The sequence below is a fragment of the Elephas maximus genome, chromosome X (genome assembly GCF_024166365.1).
Source record: "Elephas maximus indicus isolate mEleMax1 chromosome X, mEleMax1 primary haplotype, whole genome shotgun sequence".
NCBI lineage: Eukaryota > Metazoa > Chordata > Mammalia > Proboscidea > Elephantidae > Elephas > Elephas maximus.
The window spans coordinates 145,627,088-145,650,108 of NC_064846.1; the positions used below are offsets into that span (position 1 = coordinate 145,627,088).

General features: G+C 37.4%; 1 protein-coding gene across 16 annotated transcripts in view; it reads left to right on the top strand.

Annotated features, from left to right (window-relative positions):
• Window positions 1-23,021, top strand: part of DMD (dystrophin) — a 2,447,064-nt gene that overhangs the window by 2,387,703 nt on the left and 36,340 nt on the right. For 13 of the 16 annotated variants that reach the window (XM_049872854.1, XM_049872851.1, XM_049872858.1 and 10 more), the window contains 3 exons: window positions 2,936-3,001; window positions 4,092-4,157; window positions 7,031-7,189. The exons of 2 other annotated variants lie outside the window; for them this stretch is intronic. In XM_049872854.1, the coding sequence (XP_049728811.1) occupies window positions 2,936-3,001; window positions 4,092-4,157; window positions 7,031-7,189 (291 nt within the window). The remainder of the gene's footprint in view (window positions 1-2,935; window positions 3,002-4,091; window positions 4,158-7,030; window positions 7,190-23,021) is intronic. One more of the 16 variants, XM_049872856.1, reaches the window with a different exon arrangement.

The window sequence follows — 23,021 nt, forward strand, 5'->3', positions numbered from 1 at the left end:
TCAGAATAAGTTCTAAGCTATCAAGACATCCAAGAGACAAATACACTAAAGAACAATTCTTAAAAATACAGGGTTAGAAGTAGCACAAAAATAATAAGCAAAGAATAATAGTTTCTCAAAAAGAAGGAAGAAAAGAACATGTTTATTTTACATATATGTTAAAGAGAAAAAAATCATGACAGTCATTTTAAAGTTAAGTAACTTCTTTTAAGTAGAGGATGGTTGTCCTTAAACTTGGAAGCCTTTAAGATTAATAACATCCTTTATTGAAACATCTTCTCTAACAACTGAAACAGACCACCATTTTGTCTTTTTCTGGAAATTTTGCTGGATTATTCAGAAATAATGAGAAGTTCTAATTTTGAGGGAGTAACAAACTCAGCAGACTAAATCCATGTTTTCTTTAATACCAGTAGTGTTATTAAAGTCTTTACTCATAGAGTGGTAGATAATGTATACAATATATTATAAAGCAATCCTATTCAGGCAGAAGAACCAGATCCTAAGGTATTTTATTTTGCAATAATTCTATCCGATGCCAAATCCTGTGACGATGACAACATTTAATCCATTTAATATGGATCACAGAATCTGAAAGTTTCTTGAGATACAGATATTTTGCATTTCCTTAGACAAACTCTTATTTGCCTGTAACTACTTGTCATATTACTTGAAACTAAATCTAACATAAAAAACTTTGTTTGCACATAGGTCAGGCAGTCAAACAGTATTCTTTGAACTAGTCTGTTTCGAATTCTGAATGAATGAAACTTAGTACTGAAGTTTTCACAAAAGAGAAAATGGTGGGCGGTGGAGGGGGAGTAGAATTGGCCCGGTGGTCATTAACCTTAATAGCAAGTAATCCTTCTGGGTATATCATTTTGTATTTAAGAAGGGGCAAGGAGGAACAGTGTTTTTTACCTTGCCTTGGGAAAGTGTTTTAGAAAGCTTTGCATGTAGTTTTGTTTCTAGGCTAAGTAGTTTTGTACTTTTACTAATTCTTGGTGTTTACATAATTCTTCTCTGACTGCTACTCCCTTCAGGCTCATTTTCTGGTTTAATAAGTGCCTCCTTTAGAGTATAGTCTTTTAGATTTCTGGTTATTATGAGTTCTTGTACTTATGCATGCTGCGATAGGTGCTATGTGCATTAATAAAAAAATAACATGGATTATCCTCAAGGGTAAGAATTAAAGCTCTATATAAGATTTTCCTAAAGTGTTTTGGATTTATATGTCCGCTTTTCTTGGTGTAGTTATGCTCCAAAATCTCAGGTTTTCTTTCTTTTATACGCTTTTAGGGTAGCAACTATTATAAGGGAAAACACTACTAACATATTTTCGTTTATAGGCTTTTAGCTTATAAAATATATATAATTGAAAGACTATGGTCTGTTCCAGAAGAAAGGGCTGAGAAGCCAAATAATCCAAGTAATAAATTATCTTGACCTGAAGTAAAGCTTTCAAAACAAACTTTAGCATTTTTCTAATAACAGACTCTCCTGGGTTTTAGGAAATTAGCAGATTAGCTCTTCAAAACTGTAGTGAAGATTCACATGGATAACTTTGGATTTGCCTATGAAATTGGGTAGTCATTGTTTTGTTTTCTCATGACAACTTAAACGTCCTTGTAATTCATTCCAAATTTCATTATGGTACCACTTGACCTAGCAGACACTGGTTTTCATAAATAAGAGTTTTCTCTCTCAGGGAAGATGGCCAGGTCCCTAGTTATCTGCTGTAGTGTGTTGTAATCATCTTATGATAGTGTATCTTCATTAAGAAATATGAATTTCTAGTACATTTTCTATTTAAGCTTGGCTAAAAATATCTGCATTTTTCCCTTTTTTATGTAAGAAGAAAATAAACATATTCTTCTCAGTGTCATGACCAATTCCTTGAACGCTCTTTGGACATTGGGTTAAACCAGAGTCCTCAATGAATAGATTCCTGTTGACTTTTGGATCCATGCCTTTACCTAAGGGTGTTCTGTGTCAGGAGAAAAACAGAAGAGACCTTTTGTTCTATTCCAATTAAAACAAAAAGCGCAAGCTCAATATGGTTTCCCAAACAGATAGATTTTTTTCCTAAATTTCATCCAGAAGATAATATAAAAACTTCAAGGATAATTAACATCAGATTTGAAAGGTTGAAAAAAGTATTAACACTACCAAAATTCTAGCCAATGGAGCAAAAAAAAAAAAAAAAGTAGGGATTTATACCCATAAAGCACGTAGTCTATTTGTGCTAATTTTCTAATACATAGCCTCCCTAATGAGAAATACCTTAGATATAGTTGACATTCTATTAATTTAACCATTCTTTTTTTAAAATATCACAATATAACCTCTAGAGTAATTCTGTTTTATTCTATGAAGTAGTAGTATGGCCCTACTGCTAAACTGGTAGATTTATTCCTTCTTTACAAAATTGCACAGACCAAGCCATCTTGATTCATAGAATCTTAAGAAGTCGTGGACTGTAGTGGCCTCTCAAGAACTAAAATTATTGACTATGTCCTATGTGAACGTATAGTCTCCATTCAGTAAGAAGGTGGCTAATTAATAAATGGCACAGGTATATAAACTGTTAAAAAATTTAAACCACACAGTGTTAACTTCAGAACTATATATATACAAGAAATTACAAGGGAGGAGAACAAAGTGCTACCTAGGGAGTCTCTCCCCTAACCTTTTCTGTAGTCAAAACTTTCTTTATGGCTTTTGAGAAAAGCCGAAGTATAAGAAGTCACCTCTCAAACCTGGATTTAAAATACTGGGTGATATCTAAGATACAGGAAAAACTAACTGTGTACATTATCCATAGGATTAGAATAAAAGCATTCTAGGCCATGTATATAACAAAACTGGTGGTTTTTTTTTTTCTCTCTCCATTAATGGATGGTATCTATGACTAATCACATTTTCTGCCTTATAGGCCTGCCTCGTCCCCTCAGCTTTCACACGATGATACTCATTCACGCATTGAACATTATGCTAGCAGGTATGAGACTAGTTGAATGCCAGGCAAATATTGATTGAAATAACTAACCAAGGAAAGCTAACCTATAATCATTTTAAACAAATCTTTTCTTTCTTCCCCAATCTTGTCTGATTTTTACTAATCAACTGGCCCTCTAACGTGCATGCCATCCCATTGCATGCTGTTTTTGGATACCAACAAGAGACTTAGTCCAGAACAATCTTTCCTAACCCTGGCCTTTAAGCATTTCTAGTAGCCTTGTTATGTTTTGTATACTGAGCACGTTTAATAAATTGACTTAGAAATCTCATAACCTTCTTAGAAAACTATTAGACCAGACATTAATATGTGAAGAGATGATACTATATTATGCGGACAGTATGAAAGCATCGGCTTTCCATTTGTGTGTTTATTTTATATGATGTGCTATAAAGAAGAGAATAATTTTCCAAATACTTGGAACTTTCTGTCCTGCTTTCTTTGCATTTGAGATATATTTTTTTAACCTAAAAATGGAATTACTAATGGTATAATATCTTATGTTTGTTAAATAAATCTGTAAGAGTTTGGTTAACTTTTTTTTTCTTGGTAAAAAGACTGTTGTTTTCTGAGGTGAAGTTTTTTAAAGGTAAAAATTGGTGGCAGAATGATAAGTGAGCTTACTGTGAATCCATCTTTTATCAACATTCTAACTACTGAGCATTTTTATCAACATGGATAGCATTAAATAGCCTATGTAAGTCTGTCATCAGTGGAAAGCATTCATCATCTTTCAAGACAAAGGACAGTGCCAGGCAAGGAGTGCATGTGTTGTTAGGAAGCTTTTGTAGGAAAACAAAGGCCCGTTCTCAGTGAAAGGAAGATCTATCTGTGAAAAAATAAAATACAACTTCCCTTAGAATCTATAGCGTCAGTGTAAAGCTGCTAAGTAGCTCTGGTCTACCACACACTTCCTGAAATGGTTAGGCCAACACACACATCCTTTAGTTTGAAGGATTCCTTTCTCCTCTTGACGTGATTTATCCTTTAGCTTTCAGGAATGTTCGATTAGGTCTTGAATAGATTCTAAGAAGTCACATAAGTTTTAATGAGCTTTTACGTTTTTTATCAGGCTAGCAGAAATGGAAAACAGCAATGGATCTTATCTAAATGATAGCATCTCTCCTAATGAGAGCATGTAAGTATCCCATCTCTTTTTACAAAATGTTCCTGACGATGAAATTGCTTTGAGGGATTTAGAGGTAGGGTAGAGCAGGATATAGGAATTAGCAGTGGATTCACTTGATCTTTCTCAGAGCGATTCCTTTGCTTTCTTTTCTTTAACTCTTTACAACCTGGCACGGAATGAGCTCATCCAAATTCTGGCATTACTAGTGTTCTGGAGTAGCAAAAATAATTTGCCTTATTAAAACTGACTTAAAACCCATATTATCACAAAGTACAGAGCCCCAAATACTTAAATTACATTAAGTGCTTGTTTTTTGACCAAACCTACCAGATATATAACGGGATTGAGTATTGTTTTTAAAGTTAACGCCTAAGTAGAATTCTCTCCACTCATGGGAGTGGAAATGTAATCTTAGTGTAGTTGCATTGCTCTTCCAATATGGTAGGTTAGTTGGGCACTTCAGAGATCCATCTTAGTCAATTTCTGTGATTTAGCATCTTCAGGAGGTAAATAAAAAGGTGATCTTGTGAAGGATTTCAGAGGAGGGACGATAGATTCAGGTCACAGTTTGTCAGTGGGATGATAAGCCAGTCCTGTCAAACTTTAAGAAAGGCGATAGAGTGGTGTTAAAAGTGGCAGAGAACACAGCTATGGCAGAGACACAGAGGCCTCATTATAGAGTAGGGGAGTATTGCCATGAACCAAGGAAACACTGACCAGAGCCTGAGATGAAGGGAGCAAACTAAGAAGCCAATATGAAGGGAAAGTAAGAATGGACCAACTAAATAGATAATTTAGAAGAAATCTAGTCAAAGTATAATGGTGTTTTTAGTTTGGTAAGTTATGGATGTCTTACCACTTTGTCATTAAAAAAACAAAAAAACATTGCCTTCCGACTCACAGCAACCCTATAGGACAAAGTAGAACTGCCCCCATAGAGTTTCCAAGGAGTGCCTGGTGGATTCGAACTGTTGACCTTTTGGTTAACAGCCATAGCACTTAACCACTATGCCACCAGGGTTTCCCCACTTTGTCATAGAGAATCTAAATCTAGGCAAAGGAAGAATAGTACATTTATCATACATAGTTGGTATGGCAACCCAAAGTCACACTCAGATAAGAGAAGGACCTTCATAAGGATTGAGCTGACAGGAAATGGTATCAAAGAGGCATTTATATATAACTAGTTACTGAAGACATGAGGATAAATCATCTCATCTGGCACATAAATGCAATCAAGGTAATAAAGAATCAAGTCAACATTCAGTCATTTTTATATGACTTAGCAAAACAAAACAACCTTTTCCCAAACGTATCTGCTGCATTCTCTTTCTTAGCTGTGGGAAAAAGTATTAATGCTATTGATAAATAAAATGCTTTGACAGGAAAATATGTAGCTGAAAAATCAACCAAATGTAAATGACTTGAGTGATTTGCGTCTTTGGGTCCCTGATTTTGAAATTAGAAGCCCTAGCGCATTCAGACTAATTCAGGTGGTATCTATATAACAATAGCTGCCAATCCTTGACTGCCTAAGAGAACAATAAGAGCAGTTTAATTACAGCTGTGTACTATAATTAAACAGCAGAAATTCTAGCAATAAAATTTCAGAATTTGAGTAGAGAAATTAAATAGGTGGCATAACTAATTTTGTTTTATTTTTAAAAAAGAAGTTTAGCTTCAGCTCATTCTGAGGACATAGACTCGAATTTGGATGGTAAATCATGATTTTTTTTAGAGGCAGTGGAGGAGTGAGGAAAGTGCTTTGGTAGATCAGTTGACTTCATGTAAATGTTTGTTTTTAAAACCCAGTAATTATTTTTAGTCAACTTTTTGTTTCTTAACTACTTATATAACTTGATGGACCAAAATAATTTAAATCAGGATGCTTTTAGCCCAAAGTTTTTTTTTTTTTTTTTTTTTGGTTCAATTTAGAATACATGGAGATGAGAAAAGGAAATTAAGTGGGTGTGGGGAGGGAAGTATTATAATATTATCTTAATGATATTTAACCAGAGCCAAAGACTTTTAGCCTTCCATTAAGAACAGGATGAAGTTCTTATACCTTGGAGGTAAGCAGGCTTTTCAGGAGCTTGGAAAAATACATTTAGAAAATATTTTTCCCGTGTATCGGAGAATTCCTATTTTCCAAGAAAAATTACAGCTGCTTTCCAAAATATAATCATTTTGCCCTTTTCCCCCAAAAACGCATCCTTATGAGTAGGGTCTGAAGGCTGAGTTGTTTGGTCTTCTTTTTAACCAGTCATCTTTTTTCTTCTATTTTTTTTTCTTTGTTTGCTTTTCTATCTAAACAATAATTGGATGAAACAGTCATTTAGCTACAGTTTAATTATTGTTACCTTCCTGGCACTATGACTTTTAAAAGTTAAAACTGGCTTACTGAAGCAAAACTTTTTCATTATATTACCTTCCACTTAAAAAAGAAAATAGTATTTTAAGGGCTGCAGTTTTTTCCCAGTCAATATCAGCAATAGCGTGGGTTAGTGGATGGATTATCTTGACACGCTTGATAGCAAAAGCATTGCACAGCTGTTATTGTGTCTTTTAATATTTATTAACTATTGATTAAACTGTCAACATAGAGGTCCAGCATTTCTGTAATTCTGCCTTTCATTTACCCATGTAAATAGGCCAAGCAAATTCAATGGAAAATTTGAGCAAGAAACACTTGGAATTGTCACCGATAGGGTGGTAGACCACGACCATAACAGTATCAAAATATCTTTAGAAGGAGGAAGAAGGGTCTAATTAATTGTTAAGAGCAAATCAATGTCTTTATTTTTAAAAACACACCCACGTCCCTGACCTCCAAAGCAAAGTAAGGGGGGGGAAAAACCAAAACCTTTGATTTTATTTTCCAGAGATGATGAACATTTGTTAATCCAGCATTACTGCCAAAGTTTGAACCAGGACTCCCCCCTGAGCCAGCCACGTAGTCCTGCCCAGATCTTGATTTCCTTAGAGAGTGAGGAAAGAGGGGAGCTAGAGAGAATCCTAGCAGATCTTGAGGAAGAAAACAGGTGAGTTTTCTTTCTAGCTTTGTCATTGGTATGCAGAGTGCATACGCTTGCACACATAGAAAAGTGCCAGGCATCTTCACTTAGTCATGTTATGTCTAATTGTTTTCTAAAATAATCTGTTTAGCTCCGTTTATAGATTCACTTTTCTTTTTGTTTTCGGAAAGAAGAAAATGAATGGAGTAGTATAATTAAGAACGCATATTCTAGGTGTGAAAGCAACCAATACTGCCGGTGGTATCTGATTCGTTGCATGTGTTTTAGAGGTTTTGATTTCATATTTGAGAATAGAGTTTAAGAAAAACACAGGTCATTTAATTTGATGATGCTATGATTTATATATGTGTTTGGCCATATTATCTACCTCAAAGCATTTAAGAAAGTAGGTTCATTGGCTCGGTCGTATTTAGGAACACATTATTTTATCTTATTTTTCACCATCAAATGCAGAAATCACTACTTATGCTCACTATCATAGCAGATTAGTGAGACAATTCTAGTTGTCAAGCAGCATCTGCAAAAGATAATGGTAGAAGAAGTAAAAGGCTAAAGAAAATTCACAATTACTGCAGACAGGACAAAGATGTAAAAACCTGAGATATTGTGTGGTGTCAGGATAATAAAAATCATAGGACTTTTACCTTTTTTTTATGTATATATTTAGAACAAATCTCATTACACGGGTCATTTGTTTAATTTTTTGAATATATAATGAAATGATGTGACTCAAATAGGACTTTCACTTTTGTATTACATTTATTATATCACAGGCCCCTTGGTTAAGAAAGCTTTTACAAATGATCATTTCTACCTCACAGTGTGCCTTCTTCAGACAGATGCCACCAGGCGAGTCTTTAAAGGAGCAGTTGCTTCAATTTGTGGGACTTGAGTATTTTCATCTCTTTGGTTTAGCCCAAGGCACCAAAACCTCTCTTTCTTAATCTAGGCAACGCAGGATGTCTGCGGCCAGTGCCCTCAGGGAGTATGTCACCTCAGGATGAAAAAGCACACTGCCATTCATCCATTGTTTTCTGCTGCCACTACCTGCTCCTAGTCCTCGATACCTCTGACGTAGATTATCGCCATAGCTCCTTATCTGGTTGGCTTCCCTTTAGTCTTCTTTCCCATCCCGCCAATAAACCCTCAGTACTGACTCTAGTTGCGTATCTTTCCAGAACCAAGACCCATCATGGCATTCTTCCTTCATTTGATTTCTGCATCTGCAAAAAGAATCCAGCTTCTCAGCTAGGTGTTCAAAAGAGCCTTAACACAATTTTCTCTTGTCTTGCTGTTTCGACTTATCTTCTTCTGTACTCCCTGTGTTCCAAACATGTTGTTGTAGCTAGTATGTTCTAATACATCCTACTTTCATCCACTTTCTGGGCCAAGCTCAAGCTTGTGCCTTGGCCTAACTGCTAACCCCCAACCTCCTCTGCCATACCTGACAAAGGAGTCCTGCCCATCCTCCATGGCCCTGCTCCAAATAACCTCCCCCACAGAACCCTCCTAGGTCCGCAGTTGGAAGCAATCAGTCTTTTCTGTATAGTCCTACAATACTTGGACCTTTCTCAGAGAACTCTTTGACAGTTGGCCTTTTTATTGGTTATTACCAATGCTTCCCTGTCACTAGATGGTGAGAGCACTGTGTCTTAATCATCTTCATGTCCACAGTGTGAATGTTTAGTGGGTACTCAGGAAACGTTTGGTGAAGACTTAAGGTAAGAATACAGTAAAGATATCATATAAGTACCATCCAGGAGGGAATATTGAACATTCCGTTGGGTTTAATTTTTTTTTTTTTTAATGTCTGGCCTTATTTATAAGACTGTTTGGCAATGAAGATCATGGTTGATAAAACATTTCCATCCACTTAACTGGAAATCAGCATTAGTAGTTATTTATGCTAAATCTTCAATTATTATAGTGGTCAGAATCAAATAAGAAGAAAAAGTTGGGACTGACATTGTAAATAGAAACAGATGTTATTTAGGAGTAAAAATGTTTTTGGAGTATTTTGTAGCGTTTTTGCCATTTTGTCAATATATCTTTTCAGCTTATCGGTCAAGAGTTCTGCCTTGTGTGTTGTTAGTACACTCTCCCTCTACACCATGGCAACCAGGCCAAAGAGTACTGTTAACTATCATTTATATATCATTTTGTCATTTTCAGAGCACTTCGATGTCTTTTAGGTCATTTAATCTTCCTAAAAGGAGCCCTGTTGGTGCAATGGCTAAGCTCTCAGCTGCTAACTGGAAGGTCAGCAGTTTGAACCCACCAAGCCGCTCCATGGGAGAAAGATGTGGCAGTCTGCTTCCATAAAGATTACAGCCTTAGGAACCCTATGGGGCAGTTCTACTGTATCCTGTTGGGTCCCTATGAGTCAGAATCAACTCTTTGGCCATGGGTTTGGAATCTTACTAAAAGCTCCACAAAAAAGATCTCTCTATAGATGAGGAAACTCAGGTTCATAGAGGTTCAAATGGCTTGCCCCAGATTTCACAGTCAGCCAGTGGCAGAACCAAGTTTAAATCCAAGTTTTCTAACTCAAAATAGAAACTCCACATTGGACCAGAGAATGATGAAGAGTCGTTCTATGTAAATGTCATTTACATAGACTCTTGGTACATTCCCGGAAACGCATCTTACTGGAGGAAATGGTTTTAAGGAATACATGTCCCTGAATAAGCCATTTTATCTACTTGTGGTACAGTGATATCCATATTACCATAAAGGATATCCAAGGCTATTCCCCAAGAATGGGATGTTTTGTTTTCTGAAAGAAAGAAAAAAATACTCCAGGGCTGCTGACAGCTCCAAAACGAGGAATCTAGAGTTGATCCCAGTCTTCTTGTGTGTTATTTTGACCTTTTGTCACATTTTCGCCTCCTACCAAATTGCAGAAAAATGTCGCTACAGAACTTCCCTCCTGAAAACAGCCTGTCTAATTCCGTTTGCTCTGTCCCCTCCTGTTTTCTTGACTTTCCACGCAAGCAGCTTCAGGGCCATGTATTTGTCTTCATGACCCTTGAATTCGATATGGTGGCATAGTGGTTAAGAGCTATGGCTGCAAACCAAAAGGTCGACAGGGTAGTGCAAATTCACCAGGAGCTCCTTGAAACCCTGTGGGGCAGTTCTACTCTGTCCTATAGGGTCTATAGGGTCACTATGAGTTGTACTGGACTTGACAGCAATGCGTTTAACAGGTTAAGGAGCCTTTAATCTGCTATTTCCTGTCTTTCTCCTGAGATAACCCCAGAAGTCATTACATGTCCCCCTCTTCTGTCTGCCAAGCTGGCTGTATTTCCTCCGAATCAAAATTGGGCTATGTGGTCTGACAGATACGAGCGTACTTTTGGATAAAATGGGAAAGGATATTTAAAATTGAGATTGTCCAAAGTCTTCAGATGTTTATTTACAATATCTATATGTATGTTTTATGTTTCTTTATTCTGTAACTGTGACTTACTTCTAAATGACAGTTAACATGACAGAAGCTTGGATACCCCCTACTTGTGGCTCGATATGTTATTGAATTTTGTCAACTATTCTTATTTCCACATCTCCTTGGAAAACAAAGAAGGAGTATTATAGATGTATCTCAGAGATGTCTTATTCTCTGTCTTTAGAATTCCATTTCCCCCCGTTGTTGTACCTATATAGCATTCAATAAATATTTATTGGATAATTAACAAGGAAATGAATTCAAACAAAACTGAATTAAACTGTGGCCCAAATGCATACCTTTTTTAAAAGTCTAAAATTTTTTTAAACCCAATTTCATAAGGAAAAACCTTTTGAATGCTTTTCTTCTGCTCACTTTTCAAATACTTCCGTTTTTCAGACTTCCTTCATTAACACCAGGCATTGCTTTGTCATAAAGTTAGGATGTTAAAAGCCCGTTTTCCAAATCCCAGGCCCTGTCTGTCTCCCCCTTTGATATGCCTGTTGTCCATCCTTTGATTCTTGGTTTATGTCACAACGATAAGGCTAAAGTGCCAGACAAAAACTAAACCTGACTCAAAATTGCCCTGATGGTGTCTCTCATAAATTTGGGCAAATAGTAGCATTAGTGAGATACACAGTCCTTAAAGTTTCAATACTGCATGCTGCCTCTCCCTCACTGCCAAGGTTATTGGGATCTACCTTTATTTGGTGAAAGCCGAGTGGATGTTGAGACTTTTCCCATCGTGTATTTTTTATCGTTGCAAACTCATACAGAGACTCGATGTGCTTTTGTTGTATTTTTTCCGGCGTAGATTAGAACTTGCTATCTTCTGACTTAAATCTTTAGTGTCCAAATCCCAACATATTCTTCTCTACACTAGGTGAACTAAGACTTGCCCTGAAATTCAAGGTATGATCTTGGTAATGAAAAGGTAGCCTTTATGAGAGACAAAGATGTGTTCTCATTCTGCCACCTGCATACAAATTGATTAGATTGTTCATAAACCTAAAAGGAGGGTAAAAGTCTAACGTGATTCATTCTGAAGTTAACCAAAGTGAACTAAAGTTGATAATAGTTGTTATATGAAAACAGGGACCTCTGTGGGTTCTTAGAAACTACTCAGTTCCTTTCATATGTCTTGTTGGGCTACCAGACATTATGTAGCTTAAATTTAAATTTTCCCTGCTCCTTTTCATCCATCCAATGGTTACGTAAGATTATTAATGTTATACTCAAAGAAATTCTAGATCAATTACTTATATCACTGAATTAAATTAGCTGGACATCACAGTCCTGTTGCTTTACCTTGTAAATGATGTGTTGGCTTCAGGCCTTGGTCTAATATTTGATTTCCATAGCCTCAGGAGGACATGTTTATTCAATGCTCCTACATTAGGTCTTTGTGTAAGCCTCAAATGATGGTGAGAAGGTAGCTAAGATGAAGGGAAACTGAAGGGGGGCAGGAGTGGGCATTCTGAGCAGAGGGAGGAGCATAAACGAAGGTGTCAGGGTGAGGAATAGCAGAGTATGCTTGGGAAACTGCAAAGAGTTGTGTTACTTTTGTCACAAGGTGAGGAATGGAAGGCAGTGAGGTTAGACAGGTCGCCAAAGGCCTGGTCTGGAAGGGCTTGGTGCCATGGTGAAGAGTTCATTCCTCCTCACCTAGTGTTAGGGAGCTACTCAAGGATGTAAGCCAGGGGTGATGCTCTGTGGTGGGTGATGTGTGTGGAGAACAATACTGGAAGAAGGAAATCAAATTAGGAGGTAACACTGAAATCCAGGAAGAAGATGATTAGGGTCTAAAGTAAAGTAATAGAGAAAAGGAAGATGAATTGGTTTGAGTGATATTTCAGGAGAGGGGTAGGACTGTTTGATTTGGAGTAGGGTGGATATGGTGAGGGAGAGGATGATTCCCAGGTCTGATTGGGTGCACGGCAAGATGATGGTTTGCAGCTGGGACTGACAATTCAGGAGGGGTAGCAGCACATCCATTCTTTAATTCAGCAGTACTTATGGAGGTCCTTAAGGGTCAAGTAACTGGAAGATGATGAATAATGGGGCATGAGAGAGGTTGAGTTTGAGGTCCTGGTGAGACACTTACGTGTAAATGTCAGTGAGAAATATAACTTTAAAGCTTTCAGGAAAGGTGTGGGCTAGAGATACTAGATTTGTGAGTCATTAGTTCACAGGTAATCCTCACAATTGTTGTTATGCTTGAGCTCGTTGTTGCAGCCACTGTGTCAGTCCACCTCATTGAGGGTCTTCCTCTTTCCCACTGACCCTGTACTTTGCCAAGCATGATGTCCTTCTCCAGGGACTGATCCCTCCTGACAACATGTCCAAAGTATGTAAGATGCAGTCTCGCCATCCTTGCTTTCAAGGAGCATTCTGGTTGCACTTGTTCCAAGACAGATTTGTTTGTTCTTTTGGCACTCCATGGTATATTCAATATTCTTCGCCAACACCACAATTCGAAGGCGTCAATTCTTCTTCCATCTTCCTTATTCATTGTCCAGCTTTCACATGCATATGATGCGATTGAAAATACCATGGCTCCGGTCAGGCCCACCTTAGTCTTCAAGGTGATATCTTTGCTTTTCAACACTTTAAAGAGTTCCTTTGCAGCAGATCTACCCAATGCAATGTGGCGTTTGATTTCTTGACCATTGCTTCCATGAGTGTTGATTGTGGATCCAAGTAAAACGAAATCCTTGGCAACTTCAATCTTTTCTCTGCTTTTGAATAAGTAATGCATGCATATTATACAAAACCCAAAGCGTTCAAAAAAGTATATAAAGAAAAGTGAGTCTTTCCCCAAACTTGTCTCCTGGCTGTGGTATTCCCAGCTCTACAGGCAAGCACCATTATTGGTTTATGGTGTATTCTTAACATATGCAAATATTTATATATTTACATACGCAAATATCTACAAATGTATTTGTGATTGTTGGAATTATTTTATACAAATAGTTGTGTAGTGTTCACTGTCTTGTTCTCTTTTTATTTAAAAATCATAATTTCTTTCCACATGCTGGAGGAATATGCCAGAAGAAAAGGGGAGGAGAGCATAGGAATGATTGGTAGGAGCATTTTCCCAGAGGAGATGGAAGGGAGAGGGATCAAGGGCACAGCAGGAGGTATAGCCCTGAATGGGAGAAGGACCACCTCTGAAGGCAATGAAAGTGTGGTAGGTGGGAACTTATGGTAAGGAGGCGGGTGGGGAGGATGATGGAATGAATTCTAAAACATCCAGTAGACATCATTGGAATTTAGTAGACACCAATTTCCACAGCTGTTCTACCAGCTTTGTTTTTTTGTTTTGTTTTGTTTTTTATGTTGAGTGAGGAAAAGGTTATGACATGAAAAAATTAATGAAACGAAGCCTTCATGTCACTTGGCAACAAGGGCCCCAAAAGTCACTTGGCAACATGGGCCCCAAAACGAAGAGCTGCAGAACTTTTTTTTTTCTGGATAAAGGGAAATAGTTTACCACATATGGCAGACAGTCAAGGTCTTTTATAACAAGGATGAAGAGAAGCTGAAGGGCATGTACACAGCCTTTAAAAATCTGAGAGTCTGTAAAGTTTCACTTAAAGCACAATAAAAAAATAAAATAAAAATCTGAGAGTCAAGTCAACTGCCTCAGCCCTACTCAGGCAGGGAGGACAGGTACATGGGGTGGGGAGGTTGCTGTGATTCAAAGGCTCAGTTTCTAACTGACAAGCCCAATAACTAAATTTCTTTTGGCTTACTCAGAGTTAATTAAGTCTAAGAGGACTGATTTCATGCTATCCAGTTCATGGGAATGAATGAATAACCTAGAAAAAGTATTTATTTCTCCCTTTATCCTGATGAGCTCTCTTTTTAACTGCCTTGTTGTAGTAAATGTATTAAGGTTGTCTTAAACCTTTCTGGAGAACAGTGTAGGGTTTAACTACAAATAGTAAATCTCTTAAAATGGAGAATATATGGATTTTAGAGACTAGAATTGTCACTCCATTCCAGGGCCCCATATGTCTTAGAATTGGATATTCTGGAAATCAGAATAAAAATCAAATTGTTGTCTGGTGAGCTTAGAATCTCCACATAGAAAATGGGATGGTTGTGAGGACTGCTTCTTTCGCACTACAGAAAAACTGAAGTACCCTCTGGTGAATAAAATAGTCACGTCTTACAGGTACAACTGGAGAAAAGCTGACATTCTTATAATCCATTGTCCATGGAGACCCTCTTTCTCCCTTTGGTGTTTCATTACTAGGACAGTAGGATTGATTGTGGTCATAGCTTTCTTTAGTTACATCCCAGGCCTGAGGATGTAATTCCATTCCATTCACCAGATAGTTACTGAATGCTTAATGTGTTTTTTTTTTAATTTTTGTTGAGCTTCAAGTGAACATTTACAAATCAAGTCAAACTGTCACATATAAGTTTATATACACCTTACTCCGTACTCCCACTTGCTTTCCCCCTAATGAGTCAGCCCTTACCAGTCTCTCCTTTCGTGACAATTTTGCCAGCTTCCAACCCTCTCTACCCTCCTATCCCCCCTCCAGACAGGAGATGCCAACACAGTCTCAAGTGTCCACCTGATACAAATAGCTCACTCTTCATTAGCATCTCTCTCCTACCCACTGTCCAGTCCCATTCATGTCTGATGAGTTGTCTTTGGGAATGGTTCCTGTCCTGGGCCAACAGAAGGTCTGGGGACCATGACCGCCGGGATTCCTCTAGTCTCAGTCAGACCATTAAGTCTGGTCTTTTTATGAGAATTTGGGGTCTGCATCCCACTGATCTCCTGCTCCCTCAGGGGTTCTCTATTGTGTTCCCTGTGAGGGCAGTCATCGATTGTGGCCGGGCACCAACTAGTTCTGGTCTGAGGATGATGTAAGTCTCTGGTTCATGTGGCCCTTTCTGTCTCTTGGGCTCATAGTTATCGTGTGACCTTGGTGTTCTTCATTCTGCTTTGCTCCAGGTGGGTTGAGACCAATTGATGCATCTTAGATGGCCGCTTGTTAGCATTTAAGACCCCAGACGCCACATTTCAAAGTGGGATGCAGAATGTTTTCATAATAGAATTATTTTGCCAATTGACTTAGAAGTCCCCTTAAACCATGGTCTCCAAACCCCCGCCCTTGCTCCGCTGACCTTCGAAGCATTCATTTTATCCCGGAAACTTCTTTGCTTTTGGTCCAGTCCAGTTGAGCTGACCTTCCATGTATTGAGTATTGTCCTTCCCTTCACCTAAAGTAGTTCTTATCTACTAACTAATCAATAAATAACCCTCTCCCACCCTCCCTCCCTCCCCTCCTTTTAACCACAAAAGTATGTGTTCTTCTCAGTTTATACTATTTCTCAAGATCTTATAATAGTGGTCTTATACAATATTTGTCCTTTTGCCTCTGACTGATTTCGCTCAGCATATTAATGTGTTTTTAAAGCTTTCGGGACAGGGACCACAAAGATGAATAAACCTTGGTTCTTGCCCTCATGGAGCTCACAATAGAAAAAAAAAGACATGAAAATATAAACAACTAATTATAACTAATTACAGTTAATTAGTTATAATGATAACTAATGTAACAAATGCTGAGGAGGCACAGAGGTGAATGTTCATTCTGTCTGAGTGATTGGAGAGACCTTCACAAAAGGAGCTGAAGATTAAAGACTGAATAGGAGTTTTCTAGGCTGAGAGACAGGGAAAAGTGGAGTTTGCCAGACTGATGGAGCAGTGAGTAAAGTTGTGTGGCCAGATCATGGAATGAGGAGAATACGTGTAGCGTCTGGAATGGTAGCTTGAGACCACTGTTTGAAAGGCTTTACATGTCATACTAAGGAGTCTGGACTTTTTCCTGCAGGCAGTTAAACAATGAAGGTTTTTTGAGCAGGGGGAGATTGAGAAAAATAATTGTAAGGAGGAAGCTGAAGCCATGGAGACTGGTAAAAGGATAGTGGAGCACTCCATTGACAGCCAGGTTCTGAATTAAGGCTTTCTTAGGGGAATGAAGAAGTGATGGAGAAACTGGAAGGTCACTGAAGGAATGAGGCCTGGGAAGAAGGAGAGGGAAGGATTGGATGATACGGGAAATTTTTGAATTGAAGAACTGGGAAATGATGATTAAAGAAACAAACAAAGATCAACATAGTGTACTCAGGAAAAGGTACTGATTTGGAAAGGGTCAGTAAATGGAGAGAAAGAACGACATATAGAGCATACTTAGTTCTATTTGCCCAAAGACATTCAGGTAGAAATTTCCTTTACTTATTTTATATATTCAATTTCCAAAAAGGATTTGAAAGAAAGAAAGAAAAAAAGCCATAGCAATAAGATTCCCACAGTATAAATGATACATCAGTTAACATGGTAGAGATTGGCATAGTTAATATGACCAAGCTTCCAATTTGGTCAAGCTTCCTTGCCGTCAGGGGGTAAGAGGAAACGTATTAACTCTCTCTAATGTTGAATGAAAGAAGCATGCAACTTTCTAAGGAAGCATCACAGTTTTTCTGGCTCTGTATCATAATAATAACAACAACAAAAATAATAGCTGTCAATCGAGTGCTTGATACGGACCAGAACTGTTCTGAGTACACGTAAGAGCTTATTTAATCCTTATAACAACCCTATGAAGGAAAGGCTGTTTCCTGAATGAGAATTCTGTGGCACAGAGTATGAGGAACCCTTGATAGAGCTACCATGGCATGGGGCCTGCGTTCAAACTAAGGCAGCCCTGAACTCTTAACCACTGTCACATTTGATATATGATCTATTGACTAGTGTCCTTATCAACATTTTTATAACAAAGATCAAAGGAAATTTTATGTGGCTGTTTCTAATGGCCTTTGATAATTGTGGAAAGCTTAACATTAAAAAAAACCAAAACATTAAAGACCGAAGAAATTATGACAGTTCTCCATGGGTAAAGGTCAGTGTTACCCAAAATGTGTTCTGCAGAATACCGCTGAGATACTCAAAGAAAAATGATTGCAAGAACAGATAAGCTTTGGAATTACTCCCTGTTGGAAAGTCAGAATTGCATTAGCATTTACATTGAGGAGTCTAAAAGTAAAGAACCCTGATTAGCTTTGTTTAACCCAATGTTGCTCACACTTACGTGACCTCAAGCCCAATTGTAATGTTCTATGGAACAGACTTAGGTGAAGACGTTCAACACCATACTAATGTGCACACATGCATTCCAGGGGCAAAGCAATCCAGATACAAAATTTAGGGTACCTGGAAGAATGGATGGATGGCATGTCCCTCAGACATTCTTAACATATCTTTTTTTAGTTAGAACAATGACAGCAGGATAGCCTTCAATTTAAGATTATACCCTCTAAGGGCCTGGAGATTGGCCTTCTATTATGCCGACTTACATCAAGTTAATAAACTTTGAAAACCAGGCAAGTAGATAGCACAATTGACTTTCTGCTATAGTGGTTGACAAGCCTAGCCCTTGTCTTTCCGGGGACATCAGAGGAAGTAGCTAGAAGAAAAAAAAGGTGCTTGCAAATAAAGCCTGGGTTTTTTATTACAAAGTAACTTTTGATTTGCTCTAGTAGTTAAGCAATTGTCCTATAGAACCCAGAGGCCAGAAGGATTTGGTCTGGAAAATTCAGAGGTGGGTATTAAATCATCTCCCATGCCTATGGAAAATTATTTGTATTCATTTTATGGAGTAGCTCATTGAGCAACCTGGCTTTCCAACCAAACTACTAACAGAAATTCCTACCAATAACTTGACAAAATTAACTTTCTATGCGGAGTGCTTAATTGTTAATCAGGTGAATTTTGGAAGATATCTACCAAAGGCAGCCATTTTTACTTCTAATCTTTCTAAGCAGTTAGATGCAAAAGCTAATTGTTCCTTGAGGCCAGTCCTGAATTGTGATGCAAAAATGCATCACCCACACATGAGAAGCTACTTCTCTCTCTTTATCTTACAGCAGGAGTACAGGTGTGACATTTCATCTCAAAGCAAGATTAGGTATAAATTTAAAAAATAGATAGCTAGTATATGGTCCTGTGTAATGCTACTTGACGAAGCCGCTCCCTTTTCTGGCACTGAAATTTTAAAGAATTTAGGAAGTTCCAGTTCCCAGAGCCCATGGCTCATGGAGACATTTCGGTCACTGTTGGAAAGACATGTCTGGAGTTTAGAAGAGAGGTTCAGATTGAGAAGTAATGGGTTTCGGAGGGGTCCTGGTTTTAGAGGTGGAAGCCTGGGGAGAGGATATGGTCCTCCTAGGAAGAGAGTATACATAGAAAGAAGACCAAGAACCTCCTGACATGTTTGATTGAAACTAGGTATGCCTGATATCCTCATCAGCAGCCTGGCTAGAAATGGCTTCTTGGGGTGTGTTACTCATGTAGATGGATGGCTTCTTTTGATGACTAAACATCCATTTTCTTTTTCTTTTTTTACTCTTTCAATAATTAAAAGTTGACCTTTTCCTTTATCTCCAAATTCTGGGTTACCTTATGGTACCACTTTATCTGTGACTTACAGGTTGTAAATAAATCTCTGTGATCCTTTTCCTGGAATTTGCTAGTGACTAAAAGTGATTATTTCAAAGGTAAAATTATCGGTATTTTTTAGCATTATCAGTGAGCATAATTCCAAACACTCTTGTAAGGTTTGTTACCATAGTGGAACTAAATAATATACCACACACTAGTATGTGAGCTCCTCAAGGGTAAGGGACAGTGTCTTACACATCTTTTTCTCTGCAGTACTGGATGAGTAAATATGTGTTGAATGAATGAATGGATGAATACCCTTTGGACTTTCCATGCTTCCTGATGGATTTGTTGGTTGATTTTCAACTGTCTTTCCTATTTTTTCTCATTTCATATCTTATTGTTCTTTTTCCAGATCCCTTAATATACCTGTTCAGGTTGTGATACCATTTTCCATTAGACTGAAAACATCTAAGTTATTTAGGTTAACCCAGACTTGGGCTTATTTTTAGATTTTTTTTTAAGTGGTCATCTGAAAATTTTGAGAAGTGTCTGCATAGATAAGTCTGCAGGCATGTACATACCATTTTTCTTTAATATGCGTAGACTAAAGCTTGATTCCTCTGGAGTAGGAGAAAGTATTAGAAGCTTATTGTCTTCACTGGGGAGATAACTTTTTGTGTTGTGAGAAATAGTATTTTGACTCTGGGAATTATTTTTTATAACAGTTTTATTGCGATATAATTCATATAGTCTATAATTCACCCATTTCCAGTGTACAATTCAAAGGTTTTTAGTATATTCACAGAGTTGTACAATCATCATCACCATCCATTTTAGAACATTTTCATCACCCCAAAAAGGAGCCCCATACTGATTAGCAGTCACTCCCTATTTCTCCCCCAACCCCCAAGCCCTAGACAACCACTAATCTACTTTCTGTCTTTATGGATTTGCCTATTCTGGATATTTCATATAAAACAGACAACATGTGACTTTTTCTGTCTGGCTTCTTTCACTTAGCATAATGTTTTTACGGTCCATCCACGTTGTAGCATGTATTAGAAATTCATTCATTTTTATGACTGAGTAATATTCCTTTGTTTGGATATAGTACATTTTGTTTATCCATTCTTCAGCTGATGGATGTTTGGATTGTTTCCACTTATTGGCTATTATGAATATGCTGCTATGAAAATTCATGTACAAATTCTGGAACACATTTTCAAGAAATAATTTGGTAGTTTCAGTCATTTTAATAGAAGAGACTGTAGGATCAGATATGGCAACACTGTACAGCAGTGCATGTCAGGAAATGAAAAATAGGCCATCGAGATGAATTTATTGGGAGAACTTAAGGCAGAGACTAGCTACACATGAGGGACACAAAATGGGACACACAAAGCTTAGAATTATGTTTCTCCTGGGGGCTGTTATGTCTTTTTTGCTGACCAAAGACAATGAAAGTTTGATATTTTGCTGTATTTGTCTGAAAATTGAGACACACTTTCCCAACAACACTATCCCTGGAGGCTAGACTTTTCCACATCTAAAATGTCTCCAATCCTTGTTTCCCTTTTCAGTGGTAAAAACTAGCCACTGCGATTTTTGTCTTGGATTTTATATATCTGCCTTATTTCCAGATTCGGTGGTTAGCCTTTCTTATGAATTCTTCTCTTCTTGTGTTGAACTTTTGAAAAAGTAGAAAAAAAATCTCAATCATTAAAGATACAGAGACTGAAACCAGTTAGTATTGTCAGGTTCTGTCTCTTGGAATTCAAGCAAGATATAGATTGATATGTCAAGGGCATATTCAGAAAACAGAGTGCATCTAGATACATTAATCGTGTAGACTGGGTCCAAACATTAGAGCAGTAATTTATGGACATAATTTTACAATTTTGTCACATGCCTGGCAGGTTTGGGCAAATCTAAGGAAGTCTCATCCTTGTGATCTTAGCTCAGTGATTTCATTTAGTCCAGGTGCTCAGCTCTGATAAACTTCATTACGTCACAAATGATGGACAGTATACATTTATTCCCAAATTCTGGGGTAACTACAATTTTGCTAGGGGCTAGAACTCAAGTATATATGAAGAGGGTAAATATTGAGTGATGCATCGATTTCTGAGCACTCTATATGTATATTTTCTGCCAGACTCATGAAGCTTTAGTAGATTGCTTTCATTTCAGATAATCTAAGTGCTTTCTTTTGACAGGAAGCTTTCAGCACACCTAAGCCTTCGAATCTGTAAAGTACAGAATACAGAGAGGGTAAAGCAAAAATAATAAATAATAGCAATAATAATAATAGTAGCCAGAAATTATTAAACACTTAGTATGGGCTGTGCATGGTTCTAATAAAGTTTTATGTAGAGAATATAGATCATACTAGCTCATTAATCCTCATAATGGGATCAGTGCTTGAAATAAGTCACTCAGCCTCAGCAAGCGGCAGAGCCAAGGCATGAATCAGGGTCTTCCTGACTCTAAAACCATGCTCTCAAATGCACTACTTCCCTCCTCAGCCGTGGGTGGTAAAAGGCACGAGAAAAGGCAATGTATCAAAAAGAATTATATTTTTCAACCTCTCTCCTGATTCGACAAAGCTTTTTTGTGTTTTGTTTTGTTTTTATTTTCAAGTTTCGACAATCTCTTTTACAAGGTAGATATTGCTGGAAGAAATGGCACAGTACTATAAAATCTTGGCAAGGTTTAAGTGATTTCTATCCAATCTTTTCTACTTCACAAATTTAGGTAGGAAAGGGGTTGGAATTAAGAGCTCTGAATGCATGAAAAGGGAACCATGTTAAGAGAAAAAGATTAGAAACATGAGCCTGGGGGAGGTCCTGCCGTTTTTTTTTTTTACTGTTTTGCTTAAGGCAGATGTAAAATATGCATTCTCTTACTTCCCACCCTGTGAGTTTCTCCTTAATTAACACTGTTAATGCCAAGACACATTAATGTCTTTTCCCATCTAGTGTAAGGATATTTTTGACTTTTGTTTTATAAAATTCTACAGCATAGCTTTAAATATGAAAAACAATAAATTATTAAATATAAAAAAAAATATTGTTAATTGAAAAGGCTCTGTACAATTTCCAGTTTTTAATCATGCTTGCAGAATTTGGTAAATGTATAGTTGCCATAAGAGTTCTATAGGATTTACGTTTGTCTGACTCTAGATTGCTGCTTTTAATACTGTATGAGGATAAATCCGGATTTCTCCGAACCTATTCTTTTTAGACGCAGACCTTTGTAGTTGTCCCTGCTTTGTGTAATAGTCCCTGTGTATGCACATGCTTTGGTATAAAATTTAATGTATAATTCTGTTCAAGATGGTATTGGTCACTGGGAAGTCTTTATTTCAAAATTCTCATTATACTACTATATAATTACAGGTAGTAAGGAAGCTCCATTTTAAAGAGTAGGGCACGTACACTGAAATCACTTGACCTCTGTAACTTAATAGAAATTACTCAAAGATGGCCTTGTTGGTCTTTATCATACATGCCACTTATGATTGTTTGAGGGACACTCCTAAATCATTGCTAGAGGCACAAATTGCTTTCATGTTTTCAGAGGTAGAGATAAGGCATCAAGCCCTGTGAATTTGATCCAGGTCTTAGGTCCATTGGTTGGTTAAATTTTTTTTTTAATGTCATTTATATCTGGACAACCACATTTATACACATGATGCCATAAAGTTAATCAGATATATCTATATAATTGCAGAATGGAGGAATTTTTAAGCTCTGTGGAGACTAAGAAATTAATAATGAATGGGAGCCTTTTTTTTTTTTTTAGGATGACTGGCTGTGGGAAGAAGTTTTAGTGACAGAAGCCATGTGCACTGAATTTGAATTAGTGTTCTTTAGGGAGCTACTAGAGAAATATAATTTACAAGATAATCAAGAACGTAAATAGAT